General features: G+C 47.3%; 1 protein-coding gene across 2 annotated transcripts in view; it reads left to right on the top strand.

Moving 5' to 3' along the window:
• The first annotated feature begins 12896 nt into the window (after positions 1 to 12896).
• Positions 12897 to 17053, top strand: part of LOC137305937 (protein phosphatase 1 regulatory subunit 37-like) — a 42984-nt gene continuing 38827 nt past the window's right edge. For both annotated transcript variants that reach the window (XR_010958788.1, XM_067974894.1), the window contains exon 1: positions 12897 to 15316. Coding sequence is in view for 1 of the 2 variants with exons in the window: in XM_067974894.1 (XP_067830995.1) it covers positions 13291 to 15316 (2026 nt within the window). In the remaining variant the exon portion in view is untranslated. The remainder of the gene's footprint in view (positions 15317 to 17053) is intronic.

The following is a 17053-nucleotide window of genomic DNA, read 5'->3' on the forward strand; positions in this document are numbered from 1 at the left end:
TTGATAATGACCAGATAATCTGTTTCACTGATATTGGTTGAGGGATAAATATTGGCCAGGACACCAGGGATAAGTCCCCTGCTCTTCAAAATAGTGGCTGTGGGATCTTTTACATCCACTTGAAAGGGCAGACAGGGCCTCGGTTTAACACCTCATCTGAAAGGCAGCACCTCCAACAATGCAGCACTCCCTCAGTACTGCACTGGAGTGTCAGCCTGGATTTTTGTACTCAAGTCCCTGGAGTGGGATTGTGAAACCATGACTGTCTAATTTATAGGCAAGAGTGCTACCCACTGCGCCACCGCTGATGCTTTTGTCTCAGATAATGACCAGATAATCTGTTTTAGTGATGTTGGTTGAGGGCCAAATGTTGTCCCCAGGACACCGGGGAGAACTCCCCTTGCTCTTCTTCGAAATAGTGCCATTGGATCTTTTACATCCGCCTGAGAGGTTTAACGTCTCATCCGAAAGACGGCACCTCCTCTGACAGTGCAGCACTCCCTCAGTACTGCACTGGGAGTGCCGGCCTGCATTGTGTGCTCAAGACACAAATTTCTGACTCAGAGTAACATTATATGCGCCTCTGATGGAGTTTAGTCAGTGTAGGGTAAAGCGTTTTTGACTGCAATAAAAATGGGAACATAGGACATTCCCAATAGTGGGAGTTTGTTATGTAATTTTGCCCTCTTGTGGCTACAATAGGAATATCATACAATAACCAACCGTACAGGTTTATTGTTCTATCGACAAGACAGCAACCCCAACACGCTGACTAACTGTACAATGTTATTTAACATGTGCTTCCCAAATGCACCACTGAGTCCTACAAAGCAGGAGGTCCTTGGCTTGATCCCTGGTCTGTGCCGAGTCTCAGCTGGGACAGTCGCTATAGTTGGGCTCAGCACCACTGTAAGCTGCAGGGCTACGGACCGGATGCTGGAAGGTGGGATTAGAATGGGCACCTGGTTGTTCTTCGAGCCGGCGCGGACACGATGGGCCGAATGGCCCCCTTCTGTGCTGTATCTTTTCTCTGGTTTTATGGCTCTATTATCTGATCATTACCACATTGCTGTTTGTGGGATCTTGCTGTGCAAAAATTGGCTGCTGTGTTTCCTACATTACAACAGTCACTACACTTCACAAAGTACTGCATTGGCTGTAAAGCACTTTGGGATGTTCTGAGGTTGTGAAAGGTGCTGTAGAAAAGCAAGTCTTTCTTTTTTATTACAATAGTAAAGAGACATCACAATGCAGATGTTGCTGGCTTTTCTGCACTATGAGATTAACTAGAAATACTGACGATTGTTACTTTCTAATTTTTCTCAAAGTTATTTTGTACATGGAACAAGGCATGACCAAGCTCCATGTGAGACAAGCATTTCACCCTGTGAGGTACCCACAGCCACTGTTGTAATGTGGGAAACGCAGCAGCCAACTTGCGCACAGCAAGATCCCGCAAACAGCAATGTGATAATGATCAGGTAATCTGTTCTAGTGATGTTGGTTGAGGGATAAACATTGGCCAGGACACCAGAGAAAACTTCCCCGCTCTTCTTTGAAATAGTGGCCGTGGGATCTTTTACGTCCACCTGAGAGGGCAGACGGGACCTCGGTTTAACGTCTCATCCGAAAGACGGCACCTCCGACAGTGCAGCACTCCCTCAGTACTGGCACCGGGAGTGTCGGCCTGGATTTTGTGCTCAGGTCTCTGGAGTGGGGACTTAAACCCACAACAGTCTGACTCTGAGGCGAGAGTGCTACCACTGAGACAGAGCCGACACTTATTTAACAACCAAAACCATCGGGGGGGTTAGAGCCAAGAGGACGAGGCTTGTTTCTAATCACTGTTTGGGCAGCGAGTGAAACTTTACCAAACTTCAGAGAACTCATTGTGATGTCACCGCTGCGGAATAATCCAGTCGCAAGATTCACAGGGGGGTTGTAATAATGGCACAACCCAACAACAAGGGGGCAGGGTATTGTAGGGTAACCAAACCCGCTGGGAATGTTAGATAACCACTTATTTTACAGCCACGAGTGAGTAAAAAGCTGCTTTTCTTTAGCAAGGGATTGCCAAAGATATAAATGATATGCACAAAGTTGCATAGAGGGTAACAGCAGCTGGGTGATCCCCTTGGGATATGAGCAGACCACATCTCTTATATAATTCCACGTCTTCTGACGCCTAAGGTTTTGAAGCATATGGTGTGATTGTTCGCTGTTAACCTGACCTGTCCCATTAAGGCCACTAAATAAGTAAATCCAGGGAACTGCCAGGACTGACCTCCACATCAGGACTGATAAACTGCGGAGGTCAATCAGAGGGCCATTTCAAATACTTGTAAATTTCAGGCTACAGCTCAGACTGGCTTCATATTTAAGATTGTTCCACCTTTTCAACAAAGTGTGACATCTGCTCTGTGACATCTGAAAAGTAACAGCATTCACTGGAGACAAGAGGTGGAAATGACATGTAACCTGTATGATGTATACTGTGTGATTCCCTATACAATATGTAATGGCTGTGTAATCTGTACAATATATAGTGCACCATCACTGTACAATAAGAAACAGCAGCGTCGGTTCGACACAAAAGAAAGAACTTGCATTTATATAGCGCCTTTCACAACCTCACAATGTCCCAAAGTGCAATTAAATGCGTTTGATGTGAAGCCACCGTTGTAATGTAGGAAACGCATTATAATACAAGCACTGTCCGATTTTCTAGAAAAATTATTAATTTCTATGCTAATTTCCCAACTTTGTAAGGAGAGATACTTTTCTGTATCCTTAGGTTCTCCTACCACATGATGCAATACAGCCGCCCTGTGACACCGCCCCACTGTCATCCTCAGACTGGCAGAGTGGCAAATATGTCTAGCAGGTGGCAGATTCAAGAGCAGATAGGAGCTTTACGGAAGCGACAAGCTACCCTGCAACGTAACGAGCGGTAAAAGCAATAGTTCCCTAAAGCCTCGGCTGGTTAGGAACAGGAGGAGGCCATTCAGCCCCTCGAGCCTGTTCCGCCATTCAATTAGATCATGGCTGATCTGTATCTTAACTCCATCTACCTGCCTTGGTTCCGTAACCCCTAATACCCCCTTACCCAACAAAAATCGATCCATCTCAGTCAATTGACCCCCGGCCTCAACAGCTTTTTGGGGGAGAGAGTTTCAGAGTTTCACTCCCCTTTGTGTGAAGAAGTGCTTCCTGACATCACCCCTGAACGGCCTGGCTCTAATTTTAAGGTTATGCCCCCTCCTTGTTCTGGACTCCCCCCCACCAGTAGGTTAAGGCAGCGTGGAACTGAGCCAGACCAACCAGGAAAATCCCGAGTTGTCCATCCCTGGCCTGTGCAGCAGATAAGGTGCTTCACACGTGGCCTCGGTAACCCTGCTCAGGATCACTGTCCAGTGACCCCCCTGCTGGAAAGTGTTTGTGTGCTGGACCTCAGTCAGGGGAGCACAAGATTGGGCTTGGCCGTGATTGTCTCTCCCGTCCCCTCTCCCCTCTCCCCTCCCCCGCAGGGTCGAATAAACTAGTGACATTCACTCTTCAATAGATAACAAAAAAGACTTATATTTTATACAGGGCCTTTCACAACCTCAGGATGTCCCAAAGCGCTTTACAGCCAATGAAGTATTTCTTTGAAGTGTAGTCACTGTTGTAATGTAGGAAACGTGGCAGCCAATTTGCGCACAGCAAGATCCCACAAACAGCAATGTGATAAATGATCAGATTATCTGTTTTTTGTTGGTGTTGGTTGAGGGATAAATATTGGCCCAGGGAGAGCTCCCCTGCTCTTCTTCGAAATAGTGTCCGTGGGATCTTTTACGTCCGCCTGAGAGGGCGGACGGGTCCTCGGTTTTAACATCTCATAGGTTAGATGAAGAGTAAAGCAACCCCTTCACACTGCCCCCCACCCCCCCAAGTTATGCCGTGATCTCCTCATTGAATCCGTCATTTATCATGTTTAGATATTATGGCAAAGGTGGAAGGCATCAAGTGAGTGGTCCGACGATTAGGAACATTCCCCAGGCAACCATGATCAGCTGTCCAAACCTGGAGAAGACAAGGCGTGTCCCTGACTCCTACAGCAACTCTCAGGACGAAGGCAGGCCCCAGTTTTACAGTGACGGTACCCAGAAGAGTCAGCTGAAGCTGACATTCACCAACTGGAAGGGCCCAGGGAACAAAAACGTGCCGAGATGCCAGATACTTGGAGCCATCCCCGTTTCTAAGTCTTCGGGTGAATTGAGCACCGGATTGTCAGTTGGACACATGAGGTTGGAGAAGAGAGAATGCGGTGCAGGCTTGTTCGGTTGTGCCGACAAGAAAGGGGAGTTAAAGAACACGGAAGCTCTGGCCAGGAGTAAAAACTACTCTTTGGGTTCCACACAGGGTGAGTGTTGACATGGTCGGTAACCAGAGACCACAGATTTAAGGTAATTGGCAAAAGAACCAGAGGCGACATGAGGGGAAAAAAAAATTTACGCAGCGAGTTGTTCTGATCTGGAATGCGCTGCCTGAAAGGGCGGTGGGAGCAGATTCAATAATAACTTTCAAAAGGGAATTGGATAAATATTTGCAGGGCTATGGGGAAAGAGCAGGGGGAGTGGGGCTAATTGGATAGCTCTTTCAAAAGAGCCGGCACAGGCACGATGGGCCGAATGGCCTCCTCCTGTGCTGTATCATTCTATGATTCTATAATTCGATGATTGCTGAGTGAGTCATTGACATCTTTAACAGCTCAACATTTGACTCCAGCCCATGGAGTGGAGGAGGTGTCTGTAATCAGCATGTGGGAGCTCCGACCTCTCCCGTATGGCCTGACATCAACTCAGGACGGTCAGGGAAATGCAAGAAAATCTCCCCCAAATGGCTCAGCGAGCGTAAAATTCTGAGGAATAAAGACCAGGCAGGTCCCATCTCAGCAGCTACAATTGGTCTCAGTGTCCCTGGGTTAGGGAGGGGGATGCCAGGAAGATCAGCCAGGACCCCTGCTCCTGAGCATTATCTTGTGACCCCCCCACCCCACCCCTGCTGGGAAATGTGCGTGTGTGTGAATATCGCAGGATTTGGTCTGTTTATGATGCCATCCCTCCTGTAGTTGAATAGCCCGTGGACACTCACTATCTAGGTTCACATGTGACTAATGACCTGGATTTTGACCCAGCGACGATGAAGGAACGGCCGATATATTTCCAAGTCGGGATGGTGTGTGACTTGGAGGGGAACGTGCAGGTGGTGTTGTTCCCATGTGCCTGCTGCTCTTGTCCTTCTAGGTGGTAGAGGTCGCGGGTTTGGGAGGTGCTGTCGAAGAAGCCTTGGCGAGTTGCTGCAGTGCATCCTGAGGATGGTGCACACTGCAGCCACAGTGCGCCGGTGGTGAAGGGAGTGAATGTTTAAGGTGGGGGAGGGAGTGGGTGTTTAAGGTGGGGGAGGGAGCGGGTGTTTACAGTGGGGGAGGGAGCGGGTGTTTAAGGTGGGGGAGGGAGTGGGTGTTTAAGGTGGGGGAGGGAGTGGGTGTTTAAGGTGGGGGAGGGAGCGGGTGTTTACAGTGGGGGAGGGAGCGGGTGTTTAAGGTGGGGAGGGAGCGGGTGTTTAAGGTGGGGAGGGAGCGGGTGTTTAAGGTGGGGGAGGGAGTGGGTGTTTAAGGTGGGGGAGGGAGCGGGTGTTTAAGGTGGGGGAGGGAGCGGGTGTTTAAGGTGGGGGAGGGAGCGGGTGTTTAAGGTGGGGAGGGAGCGGGTGTTTAAGGTGGGGGAGGGAGTGGGTGTTTAAGGTGGGGGAGGGAGCGGGTGTTTAAGGTGGGGGAGGGAGCGGGTGTTTAAGGTGGGGGAGGGAGCGGGTGTTTATGGTGGGGGAGGGAGAGGGTGTTTAAGGTGGGGGAGGGAGAGGGTGTTTAAGGTTGGGGAGGGAGCGGGTGTTTAAGGTGGGGGAGGGAGAGGGTGTTTAAGGTGGGGGAGGGAACGGGTGTTTATGCTCAATGCTAATATTTATAAAACCCAAAATGCTTTGTGCCTTTTTTTAATGGCTGGATATCGACCTGCGCTCACATTTTCACGGAATTATGTGTATAATAGACAGGATCGAGTAAGTTAGCTGGAAGGTCACTGAAGTAAGTAGTTTATATAAAATGGATTGGTTTCAAGGGTTAATTTGATGAGCTTCTGCAATGATTGAAGGATCTGGTGGGGGAGTGGGGCTGAGATCCATCGGGGAAAAGTGGGCTTGTTGGATTGGAAGGCCTTCCTTCAGCACCCCAATCCACTGAATTAAACACCCACTCCCTCCGCACCGTGGCTGCAGTGTGTACCATCCACAGGATGCACTGCAGCAACTCGCCAAGGCTTCTTCGACAGCACCTCCCAAACCCGCGACCTCTACCACCTAGAAGGAGAAGGGCAGCAGGCACATGGGAACAACACCGCCCCCAAGTTCCCCTCCAAGTCACACACCATCCTGACTTGGAAATATATCGGCCGTTCCTTCATCGTCGCTGGGTCAAAATCCTGAAACTCCCTTCCTAACAGCACTGTGGGAGAACCTTCACCACACGGACTGCAGCGGTTCAAGAAGGCGGCTCACCACCACCTTCTCAAGGGCAATTAGGGATGGGCAATAAATGTCAGCGACGCCTGAGAATTAATAATAGTAATTTAAAATGTCCCTTGTTCCTATTGATTGTCTTTGTCTTTGTTGAAGGTTTGAAGAGTCAAGAGGGTAAAATTGAAAGGTTGTTGAAGTTCCCAGTGACTGATGGTTTATCTGCCTGGAAGGCGACAGATCCAGTGGAGGATGAGTACGTACACAAAACCCAAACAAGACAAACCCTTCCCAAGTGGCAAGAGAAAAACCGCAAATGCTGGGAACAGAGAAAATGCAGGTCCTCCAGGATCTGAAGGAAGGGTCAATGGTTTTGGTTTATGACTCTTCTCCAGAACATCCAAATCGTTCACATTTCCTTCTCTTTCAACTTGACTCGCTTTTTTGCATTTTCTCCTTCCAAGGGGGTTGTGTCGATATTGTACAGAATGAATCCATCCAAGAGGGCACCGCCTTCCTGAGTGATTCTAATTCTGCGTCTAATGGATGGCTCACTGGGTTGTACGTAAGGCCAGGTGTAGAACTGAGCCATACGGAGCAGGAAGGTTCCCAGGTTTGATCCCCTTTCTGTGCTGAGTTAATTGACCTCCGCCTGAGCAGCAGGTAGGGGCGATAGACTCCAGCTAAATGTGAAAGCACTGCCACAGTCCAGTAGCTTGTCGAGGCTCACACATACATAAGGACTGGGCCAGTTGAGTGAGGAATCGGATGGGTGCGAGCAGCTGTGAAACTGTATGAATCAGCACCTTCGGGGGGGAGGGCAGAATATCGTGGTGGATAAATTTGGGGGAGTTTTTTTTAACAAAACTGCACAGTAATGTGAGGTTAGAATGCTGCATAATAAGTTTACTGGTTGCATGGCAACGCCTGATAATTACACCCTCCTCTCCGCTCCCCCCCGCCCCGCGAAAGATGCATTGAAATATTCGGTTGAAACCCCATAATATCCAGAAATGCCAATGGAAGCTTATTGCGATTCAGGAATGATGCTTACTGCCACTTTCCCCTTTTGGAACAAGTTGCCCATCATCTCTCTGTACCGCTAGGCAGCCTCTAAGTGAAAAGCCTGTATCACAATGATGGATGGGGAAGGTAGAGCATTTTGTGAAGATGGTTGTAAAGATTATTTACTCCTCCCAAAATTTCTTTTATTCATTCTCAGGATGTGGGCGTCGTTGGCAGGGAACATAGGAACTGGAGGAGGCCATTCAGCCCCTCGAGCCTGTTCCGCCATTCAGTGAGATCATGGCTGCTCTGTATCCTAACTCCACCCACCCGCCTTGTCTCCATCTCCCTTAATACGCTCGGCTAGTAAAAATCTATCAATCTCAGATTTAAAATTATTACTGGAGCTAGCAAATGTTTTTTTGGTCTTTATTGCAAGGGGGTTGGAGTTGAAGAGTAAGGAAGTCTTGCTGCAATTGTACAGGGCTTTGCTGAGACCACACCTGGAGTACTGTGTACAGTTTTGGTCTCCTTACCTAAGGAAGGATATACTTGCCTTAGCGGCAGTGCAACAAAGGTTCACTAGATTGATTCCTGGGATGAGAGGGTTGTCCTATGAGGAGAGATTGAGTAGAATGGGCCTATACTCTCTGGAGTTTAGAAGAATGAGAGGTGATCTCATTGAAACATATAAGATTTTGAGGGCACTTGATAGGGTAGATGCTGAGAGGCTGTTACCCCTGGCTGGAGAGTCTCGAACTAGGGGGCATAGTCTCAGGATAAGGGGTTGGACATTTAGGACTGAGATAAGGAGGAATTTCTTCACTCAGAGGGTGGTGAATCTTTGAAATTCTCTACCCCAGAGGGCTGTGGATGCTCAGTCGTTGAGTATATTCAAGACTGAGATCGATGGATTTTTGGACTCTAAGGGAATCAAGGGATCTGGGAATCGGGCGGAAAAGTGGAGTTGAGGTTGAAGATCACCCATGATCTGATTGAATGGTGGAACAGGCTCGAGGGGCCGAATGGTCTACTCCTGCTCCCATTTCTTATGTTCTTAGCATCTACTGCTTTTTATGGGAGAGATTCCACACTTCTACCACCCTTTGCAGAAAGAGGTGTTTCCCAACTGCTCTCCTGAATGGCCTGACTCTGGTTTTAAGTTAAGTCCTTTGACCTAGACTCTCCCACCAGTGGAAAAAGTTTCTCTCTATCTACCTTATCAATTCCTTTCAAAATCCTAAATCAAATCACCCCTTAACTTTAGGCTGGCCTTTATTGCCCATCCCTACTTCCCCTTGGTACAACTGAGTAGCTTGCTAGTCCACTTCAGAAGGCAGCTAAGAATCAATCACATTGGTGTGGGCCTGGAGTCACCCAGACAGGGTCAGGGCAGCAGATTTCCTCCCCAAAAAGGCAACAGTTAGGGTTTTACGACAATCTGACAGCTTTATACTGATTTATTTCTGAGCTAAATTCAAATTCTTGAACTGCCATGGTAGGATTTGAACATATAGTTTTAACTGAATTATCCAGGCCTTAATCCAGTAACATAACCACTATGCTACCGTATTTACTATGTAAAACAGAGAATTGTTTTGCCATTTAATCCCCAAATTCTAGTTTTATTTTTGACCCAAAAATATTTGGACTCAGTTAGCTGCATTGACTTCTGTGTCTCACTTCAGGACTTGAGAATGTAAGCTTGTTTGGCACTTGAGTCCAATGAGGGAGTTTTGGTTCTTTAGCTGAATATTAAAACATCCCACGGTATTAACTGGCCAACATTCCTTCCTCAGCTGACACTTAGCTAGTCGTTCATAACATTGGTGTTTGTGGAATCTTGCTGTGTGCAAAATGCCTACATAACAGTAACGCCATTCCAAAAGTAATCCATTGTATGTCAAGTGCTTTGATATGTGATAAGGTGCCATGTGAATGTTTACATTTATAGTGGGGCAGAATTGTCTCCCTGTTCATATTCCATGATATTCTCCTTCTGTTTCTCTTTAGGCAGCCAGCTCAACTATTGAGGAAGCCGTGCAATTGTCCTCACATTAATGGCATTTCACTGAGTTACAACCACTGAAGTATCTCCATCTAAGGACCGTGTGTCTTTTCACCCATTTCCACTGTACCTTATTGCTGATACCAGGGGCCAGAAATTCCCTCTAACTATTGGTGCGAAAATAACATTTATCATAATAAAAGAAAAACTACTTTGCAGCTCTACTTGATATCTGAACCCCTTTTTAAAATCACTCTATCGCATAACTCATGAAGTTATGGTCCTGTTTACTGTTTGTATTAGAATAACTCAACCACGTTGCCTACTCATTACCTGTTTATCTCACTTTCCTCCCAGTTTTCGGTTGGCGTCATATCCCACCAATGGGGGGATGGGCAAGAGACCAGCTCCTTGTGTCATGCATCATTCCCAGTCATGAGGATAGGCAGGAAACCAGCTCTACACTAGGGTTGCCAACCCCTCAGGATTGACCAGGAGTCTCCAGGAATTACAGGTTAATCTCCTGGACACTGCTGCGAGCAAATCTGGGAGTAAAATCATAGGGGCGTTAAAAAAAATGGTGGTTTTTGCCCCATTATCTTTGAACATTTATGTTTATTAGTTATAAAAATCTTGGAGATGGGGGAAAAAAGGCAGTTCGACCGAGTGGACTGTTGGAGGCAGGAGGTTATGTGATAAAACCTCAAAGGAATAAGTCCAACCAGAGTTGGCAACCCAACAGTTGGAAACAGATACTGATGCAGCGAGTTGTGATGATCTGGAATGCACTGCCTGAAAGGATAGTGGAAGCAGATTCAGTAGTAACTTTCAAAAGGGAATTAGATAAATACTTGAAGGGAAAAAATTTACAGGGTTATGGGGAAAAAGGAGGGGAATGGAACTAATTGGATAGCTCTTCCAAAGAGCTGGCACAGGCATGATGGGACGAATGGTCTCCTCCTGTGCTGTACCCACTATGATACTATGATACTCTGCACTGGAATTCAATGTAGACAAATGTGAGGTCATCCACTTTGGATCAAAAAAGGATAGAACAGAGTACTTTCTAAATGGTAAAAAGTTAAAAACAGTGGATGTCCAAAGGGACTTAGGGGTTCAGGTACATAAATCATTGAAGTGTCATGAACAGGTGCAGAAAATAATCAAGAAGGCTAATGGAATGCTGGCCTTTATATCTAGAGGACTGGAGTACAAGGGGGCCGAAGTTATGCTGCAGCTATACAAAACCCTGGTTAGACCGCACCTGGAGTACTGTGAGCAGTTCTGGGCACCGCACCTTCGGAAGGACATATTGGCCTTGGAGGGAGTGCAGCGTAGGTTTACTAGAATGATACCCGGACTTCAAGGGTTAAGTTACGAGGAGAGATTACACAAATTGGGGTTGTATTCTCTGGAGTTTCGAAGGTTAAGGGGTGATCTGATCGAAGTTTATAAGATATTAAGGGGAACGGATAGAGTGGATAGAGAGAAACTATTTCCGCTGGTTGGGGATTTTAGGAGTGGGGGCACAGTCTAAAAATTAGAGCCAGACCTTTCAGGAGCGAGATTAGAAAACATTTCTACACACAAACGGTTGTAGAAGTTTGGAACTCTCTTCCGCAAACGGCAATTGATACTATTTTAATAAATTTAAATCTGAGATAGATAGCTTTTTGGCAACCAAAGGTATTAAGGGATATGGGCCAAAGGCAGGTATATGGAGTTAGATCACAGATCAGCCATGATCGTATCAAATGGCGGAGCAGGCACGAGGGGTTGAATGGCCTACTCCTGTTCCTATGTTCCTATGCACTTGTAGCATTGTCACCTTTCACCAGCACAGTGGGGATGGGAAATGGCTCTACTGACTTTTGCTACGCTGCTGATTATAATTCATTGAAAACCTTCATTACTAAGACTAGCACAGAAATAAACAGAAACATTACTTCCATTTTAAAAAGCAAACTCTAAGTTGCTACCACAAGATAATTATGGACGAGGAAAGCCATTCAGCTCATCTTATTTCATCAACAACTTGCATTATGTAGCGCCTTTGACGTAGTAAAACCCTGGAGTCTCCAGGAATTAAAGATTAATCTCCCGAACACTGCTGTGAGCAACACGCGGGAGAAAAATCATAGGGGCATTAAAAAAAATTCTTTGCACGCTTTTGTTTATTAGTTATAAAAGTATTGGAAATTGGGGGGAAAAAAGGCTGTTGGATTGGACTGGGCATTTGGATATGGCAGATTATGTGATGAAACCTGCAGGAATCCGTCCAACCAGAGTTGGTGAGCCTTTAACATAGAAAAAAAATCTCAAAGCTCTTCACAGGGGCGTAATCAAAAAAAATGGATGCTAAGCCAAAGAATATTAGGAAGGGGGTGAACAAAGCTTAATCAAGGGGTTGGGTTTCAAGGGGGGGGCTTAAAGGATGAGAGGGAGTTTGGAAATGAAACCAAAATCTGAAGTGAAAAGAAATCCTGAAGAAAATCCGTGAAACATAATATTGTGTACATAGAATGGCCAACTCTGGATGGATGTATTCCTGGAGGTTTCGTCACACGACCTCCCCCCTCCAACCATCCAGTCTAAAAGGCTTGAGTGGAGCATAAACACCGGCATAGACCAGTTGGGCCGAATGGCCTGTTTCCGTGCAGTAAATTCTATGTTAAAAGCCTTTTCCCCCCCATCCCGCCTCCATCTTCAAATATTTTTATGATGTGGAGATGCCGGTGATGGACTGGGGTGGACAAATGTAAGGAGTCTTACAACACCAGGTTATAGTCCCAACAGCTTTATTTGAAATCACAAGCTTTTCGGGAGCTTGACGAGGGAGGAAAGCCTCCGAAAGCTTGTGATTTTCAAATAAAGCTGTTGGACTATAACCTGGTGTTGTAAGACTCCTTACAAATATTTTTATAATCGATAAATGGAAGTGTTGAAAGAAATTTTTTTTTAAAAATGTACACAATTTTGTTTAATGCACCCTTATGGTCCATCTCCCGGGTTGGTTGGAAGCAGTGACCCTTTAATTCCAGGAGACTCCAGGGCAATCCGGGAGAGTTGGCAACCCCCCTCCTTCCAGCGGTGTTTACCCGACTTTCCAAAATGGCAGCCCAGGCAAGGCGGAGTAAAAGAAAAACACCCACCAGTCGGCAGATTCGTCGCACTGTGATGAGCCCAGTTCACGACGGAATTAATTCCGAGGAGACGAAAAGGTGATCGATAATCACCGGTGATTTTTTTTTAAAAATGTGTGTGGGGTGGGGAGGGTTGCAGGTTTTTTTTTAAATTTTGTTTTGTTGTGCTCTCTGTGGTGTTGGCGGGGGTGGTGAATGTGCGGCCGGGAGCTCGGCTCAGCTCGAGCCCAGCCTGTTGTCCGTCAGAGTCGGAGCGCCGCCCCCCCTCCCCCCAAACCTCAACAATCGCATCGATTAGTTGCCCACAGGCGGTATCGGTTTTAGCGTATCGGGTCGGTGAAGGAAGGGAAGGGAAGGGGAGGGGGGGGTGGTGGAGGATGTGCCGTGAGCCGATGTCGGAGCCCGGGGAATGAGGGGCCCGGAGGGCCGGTAACTCTGGAGCCCGAGGAGTGGGGGCGACAAACCCGGAGCGAAGGGAGCGGGCGGGCAGGCGGGCGGGCGGCTAGTGGCCGGAGTCAAGGAGGCTGTGAACCGGTCAAGAGTAAATAATAACCCCCGGGAGAGGCCGATCTCCACCACCGGGGAGAGATGGAGGTTAGTAATACCCCTGGAAGGGGAGGCCAACTCCACCAGGGAGAGATTAGTACTAACCTAGGAGGGGGCAACTACTACAGTCAGAGTAATAATACCTCAGGGGAGGTCGATTACCACCAGGGAGAGATTAATACTAACCTGGGAGGGGGCAACTACTACAGTCAGAGTAATAATACCCCAGGGGAGGTCGATTACCACCAGGGAGAGATTAATACTAACCTGGGAGGGGGCAACTACTACAGTCAGAGTAATAATACCTCAGGGGAGGCTGGTTACCACCAGGGAGAGATTAATACTAACCTGGGAGAGGGCAACTACCACAGTCAGAGTAATAACACCCCAGGGGAGGCCGGTTACCACCAGGGAGAGATTAATACTAACCTGGGAGAGGGCAATTACTACAGTCAGAGTAATAACACCCCAGGAGAGGCCGATTACCACCGGGGGGAGATAGAGGTTAGTAATACCCCTGGAAGGGGAGGCCAACTCCACCAGCAAGAGATTGATACTAATCTGGGAGGGGGCAACTACCACAATCAGAGTAATAACACCCCAGGAGAGGCCGATTACCACCAGGGAGAGATGGGGGTTAGTAATACCCCTGGAAGGGGAGGCCAACTCCACCAGCAAGAGATTGATACTAACCTGGGAGGGGGCAACTACTGCAGTCAGAGTAATAACACCCCAGGGGAGGCCGATTACCACCGGGGAGCGATGGGGGTTAGTAATACCCCTGGAAGGGGAAGCCAACTCCACCAGCAAGAGATTGATACTAACCTGGGAGAGGGCAACTACTGCAGTCAGGGTAATAATAACCCGGGAGAGGGCGACGAGTACAGTCCGGGGAGTGGAGACCATCCGTGCCAGGGAGAAGTGGAGATTAATGATATCCTGCCTGGGATAATGGTTAATAACAGATCAGAAGCTGAGGAAGAGATTGTTCACCAGCAAAACGGGAAAAGTGGGAGAGGGGGAACGGGAGATTGTCTGTTAGAAAATGAGGAGGCGAAAGAAGACCCAGAGGAAGAGCAGATGCAAGAGGGAGCATTTGTGTCGGTGGCTGAGAGAGGAAGGGGCACGGAAATTGGGAGAAACGAGCTGGTGTTGGAGGAGGCAAACTGTGTGGCAGGAAACATTATATCCACACAGGAACTAGAGAGAGTATCAAAGGGAGAAATACAACAAGAAGCAGGAGAAATACAACAAGAAGCAGGAAAAAACAGCGTCGGAGATAAGGATGTGCCGACAGAGAAAACTGCGGAAAGGGGGAAAGAGGAGGAAATAAACCAGGAGCTCCAGCACCCCGGGGTAAATTGCGTAGACAAGGAATGCACGATGGAGGAAGACTGCCGAGAAACAGACACACTGGAAGAAAAGGGGAGAATACAGAAAATGTCTGAGGTAGAAAAGGTAGATAAATTCACACAGTATATGTCAACAGAGGCAAGACTGCAGGAAGTAAAAATTGAAGCAGTGCAGAAAGAAGAGCAAAATACAAGCGGAGAGGCAAACAGCAAAGAGATGAGCAGTGAGGAAAACTGCCAAAGCTTGGAATTGACTGTGGTGCAGCAGGAGGATAAGAATGCATCTGGAGAGACCATTGAGGAGAGAGGTGTCAATAAGGAAGTGGATAAAAAGAATTTTAAAACGGTTTTGGAATCGGAGAGTACTGCAGATATCCAGTTGGATAAGGAGTGCAGGGGAACTGAATCAGACAGCGAGGGGCCGTTACTTACGGCAGCCAGCACTGACAGGTTGCAGAGGTCGGATTCAACGTGCGATAGTTGTTCTGGGCATTCTGCCTCCCCTCGGATACGTTTGGATTTGCTCTCCCCCCTTGGAAAGGACAACACCCACCCACTTGCAATGATTCCCTCCACTCCGGACCAGGCCAATGATTCCACTTTGCTCTCGCCCACGGCAGACGGAAGGGCAAAGCACGGCGTGAAGCGGGTAACTTTTCCCTCGGATGAGGATATCGTCTCCGGTGCGGTGGAACCTAAAGACCCTTGGAGACATGGTAATTCCCAGAAATATTTTATTTTCCTGTTTAATTTCTCTGGCTTTATTCTCCCTTCACAAACCTCGTGGATGAATGAGTTAAAGCCTTCATTAAACGTATCTGCCAGAAATTTGCATGTCTCATTTTGTATTAATCATCCTGTGCTGAGTCACCTGATCTAAGACAGAGTGGCAGCAGGGCTGCTACAATTGCCCTCGATGCCCCTAATCTAAGAAAGGGAAAGATCAGCCCGAGTTCCCACTCCAGATCGCTCTCTTGCTGGAAAGTGTGTGGATGTCATAGAAGTTACAACACGGAAGCAGGCTGTGTTGCTGTTTATCCTCCACTTGAATAGTGGCCCTAATCCCTGCCCACTAAGTTCCCGCAAGTCAGGTGAGGACAGGATCAAGCTTAGCTGTGATGCCCTATATGGTCAAATAGCCTGCAGACACTGCCTATCTAGGCCCAAGGATAAAGAACGAACACTTAGATGAGATACCAGAGGGTAGCTTGTGCCCGTGGAGCCATACGTTACAATAAGTCGGTGTCTTCAGGAGAAAAGTGGTTATCTGCATCAATTGGATAACAAAAATTTGATTAATATTTTCTTGAGTTATTAAATAATGGTTGTGATTCTTTTTGATAAAAAAGAATTAGAGAACTATCATTAATGTTAACATTTGTTTTTTTTTGTTCTGTTGGGCTTGGTAACACCTCCCAGTCAAGTCACCATGATGTCATCAGCACTCACTCCTTAAACAAAAAATATACTTAAGTCAACAGTGAGAAACAAATAAGTGTGTGTGTGTGAGAGAGAGAGCCGGCAATACGTGCAGTAAGACTGGGACTCCATTCATTGCCACCACCTCCGCTGAGTTCCCAATCCCACCTACATCACTGTTAGGAGAGGAAATCAAAAGGATTGGGCTACACTCACTGGTTTCCAAGTGGGAGGTGCAGGTTCGTGTTTGTTGGGGGGGGGGGTGCTTTGAGCAAGTCGCTGGCCTGCATGCCATGTTTTGTGGTTTGAGTTGGTTTGAGGGGATCATAATGCATATTTTCCTTTCCTGAAGGCACAAACTTCTAACGGGGTACAGTTCCATGTGCCTTCTGGTCCCTCATCTAGTTGGCTGATGTGTGAGGCTAGACAGTGAGTGTAGCCATACAATTAAAACTGTGGGGCGTGGAGGGTGGGCTTCATACCTGAACCCAAATCTGCCCTCACCCGACATCTACAAACTTTACAAAACAGATCAGTGGAAAAAAGCAGAAAATGCACAGTAGATCGGTGTCTGAAAAGGGAAAAGATGTTGAGTATTGTGCCTACAGTTTCTCTTTCACTGAGGTTCTGGAAAGATCAGACGAATTGCTGCACCGTTATTACCAGCAATTTCTTGCATCACTTGGGCATCAATAGTATACCTATGATAGCAACAATGGTATAGCGTAACGGTTAGCTAGACGGAGAACCAGTATGCTGGGACTGCATCCCCAATTTTGTCCCCATCACTCCTGAAGCTCCTCACTCTTGCTGGGTTATGGTATCGTGGGGGCCATCATCCCTCTGTTACCTCACCCGCATTTGAGTCCAGACAGTGTTGACAGGCCCATAACCAACCCCAATTCCGTCCTCACCAGTTCTCCACAAATGCGATCTTTCCGGCCAGGGCCACTGGGTTGCGATCAGGAGTGGGAAGCCTGGATGCCTGATTTTTTTTTCCACTGTAGCCTTTGGTCACTGATTCAGGCCAGTTC

This window comes from Heptranchias perlo, chromosome 41 (genome assembly GCF_035084215.1).
Source record: "Heptranchias perlo isolate sHepPer1 chromosome 41, sHepPer1.hap1, whole genome shotgun sequence".
Lineage (NCBI taxonomy): Eukaryota > Metazoa > Chordata > Chondrichthyes > Hexanchiformes > Hexanchidae > Heptranchias > Heptranchias perlo.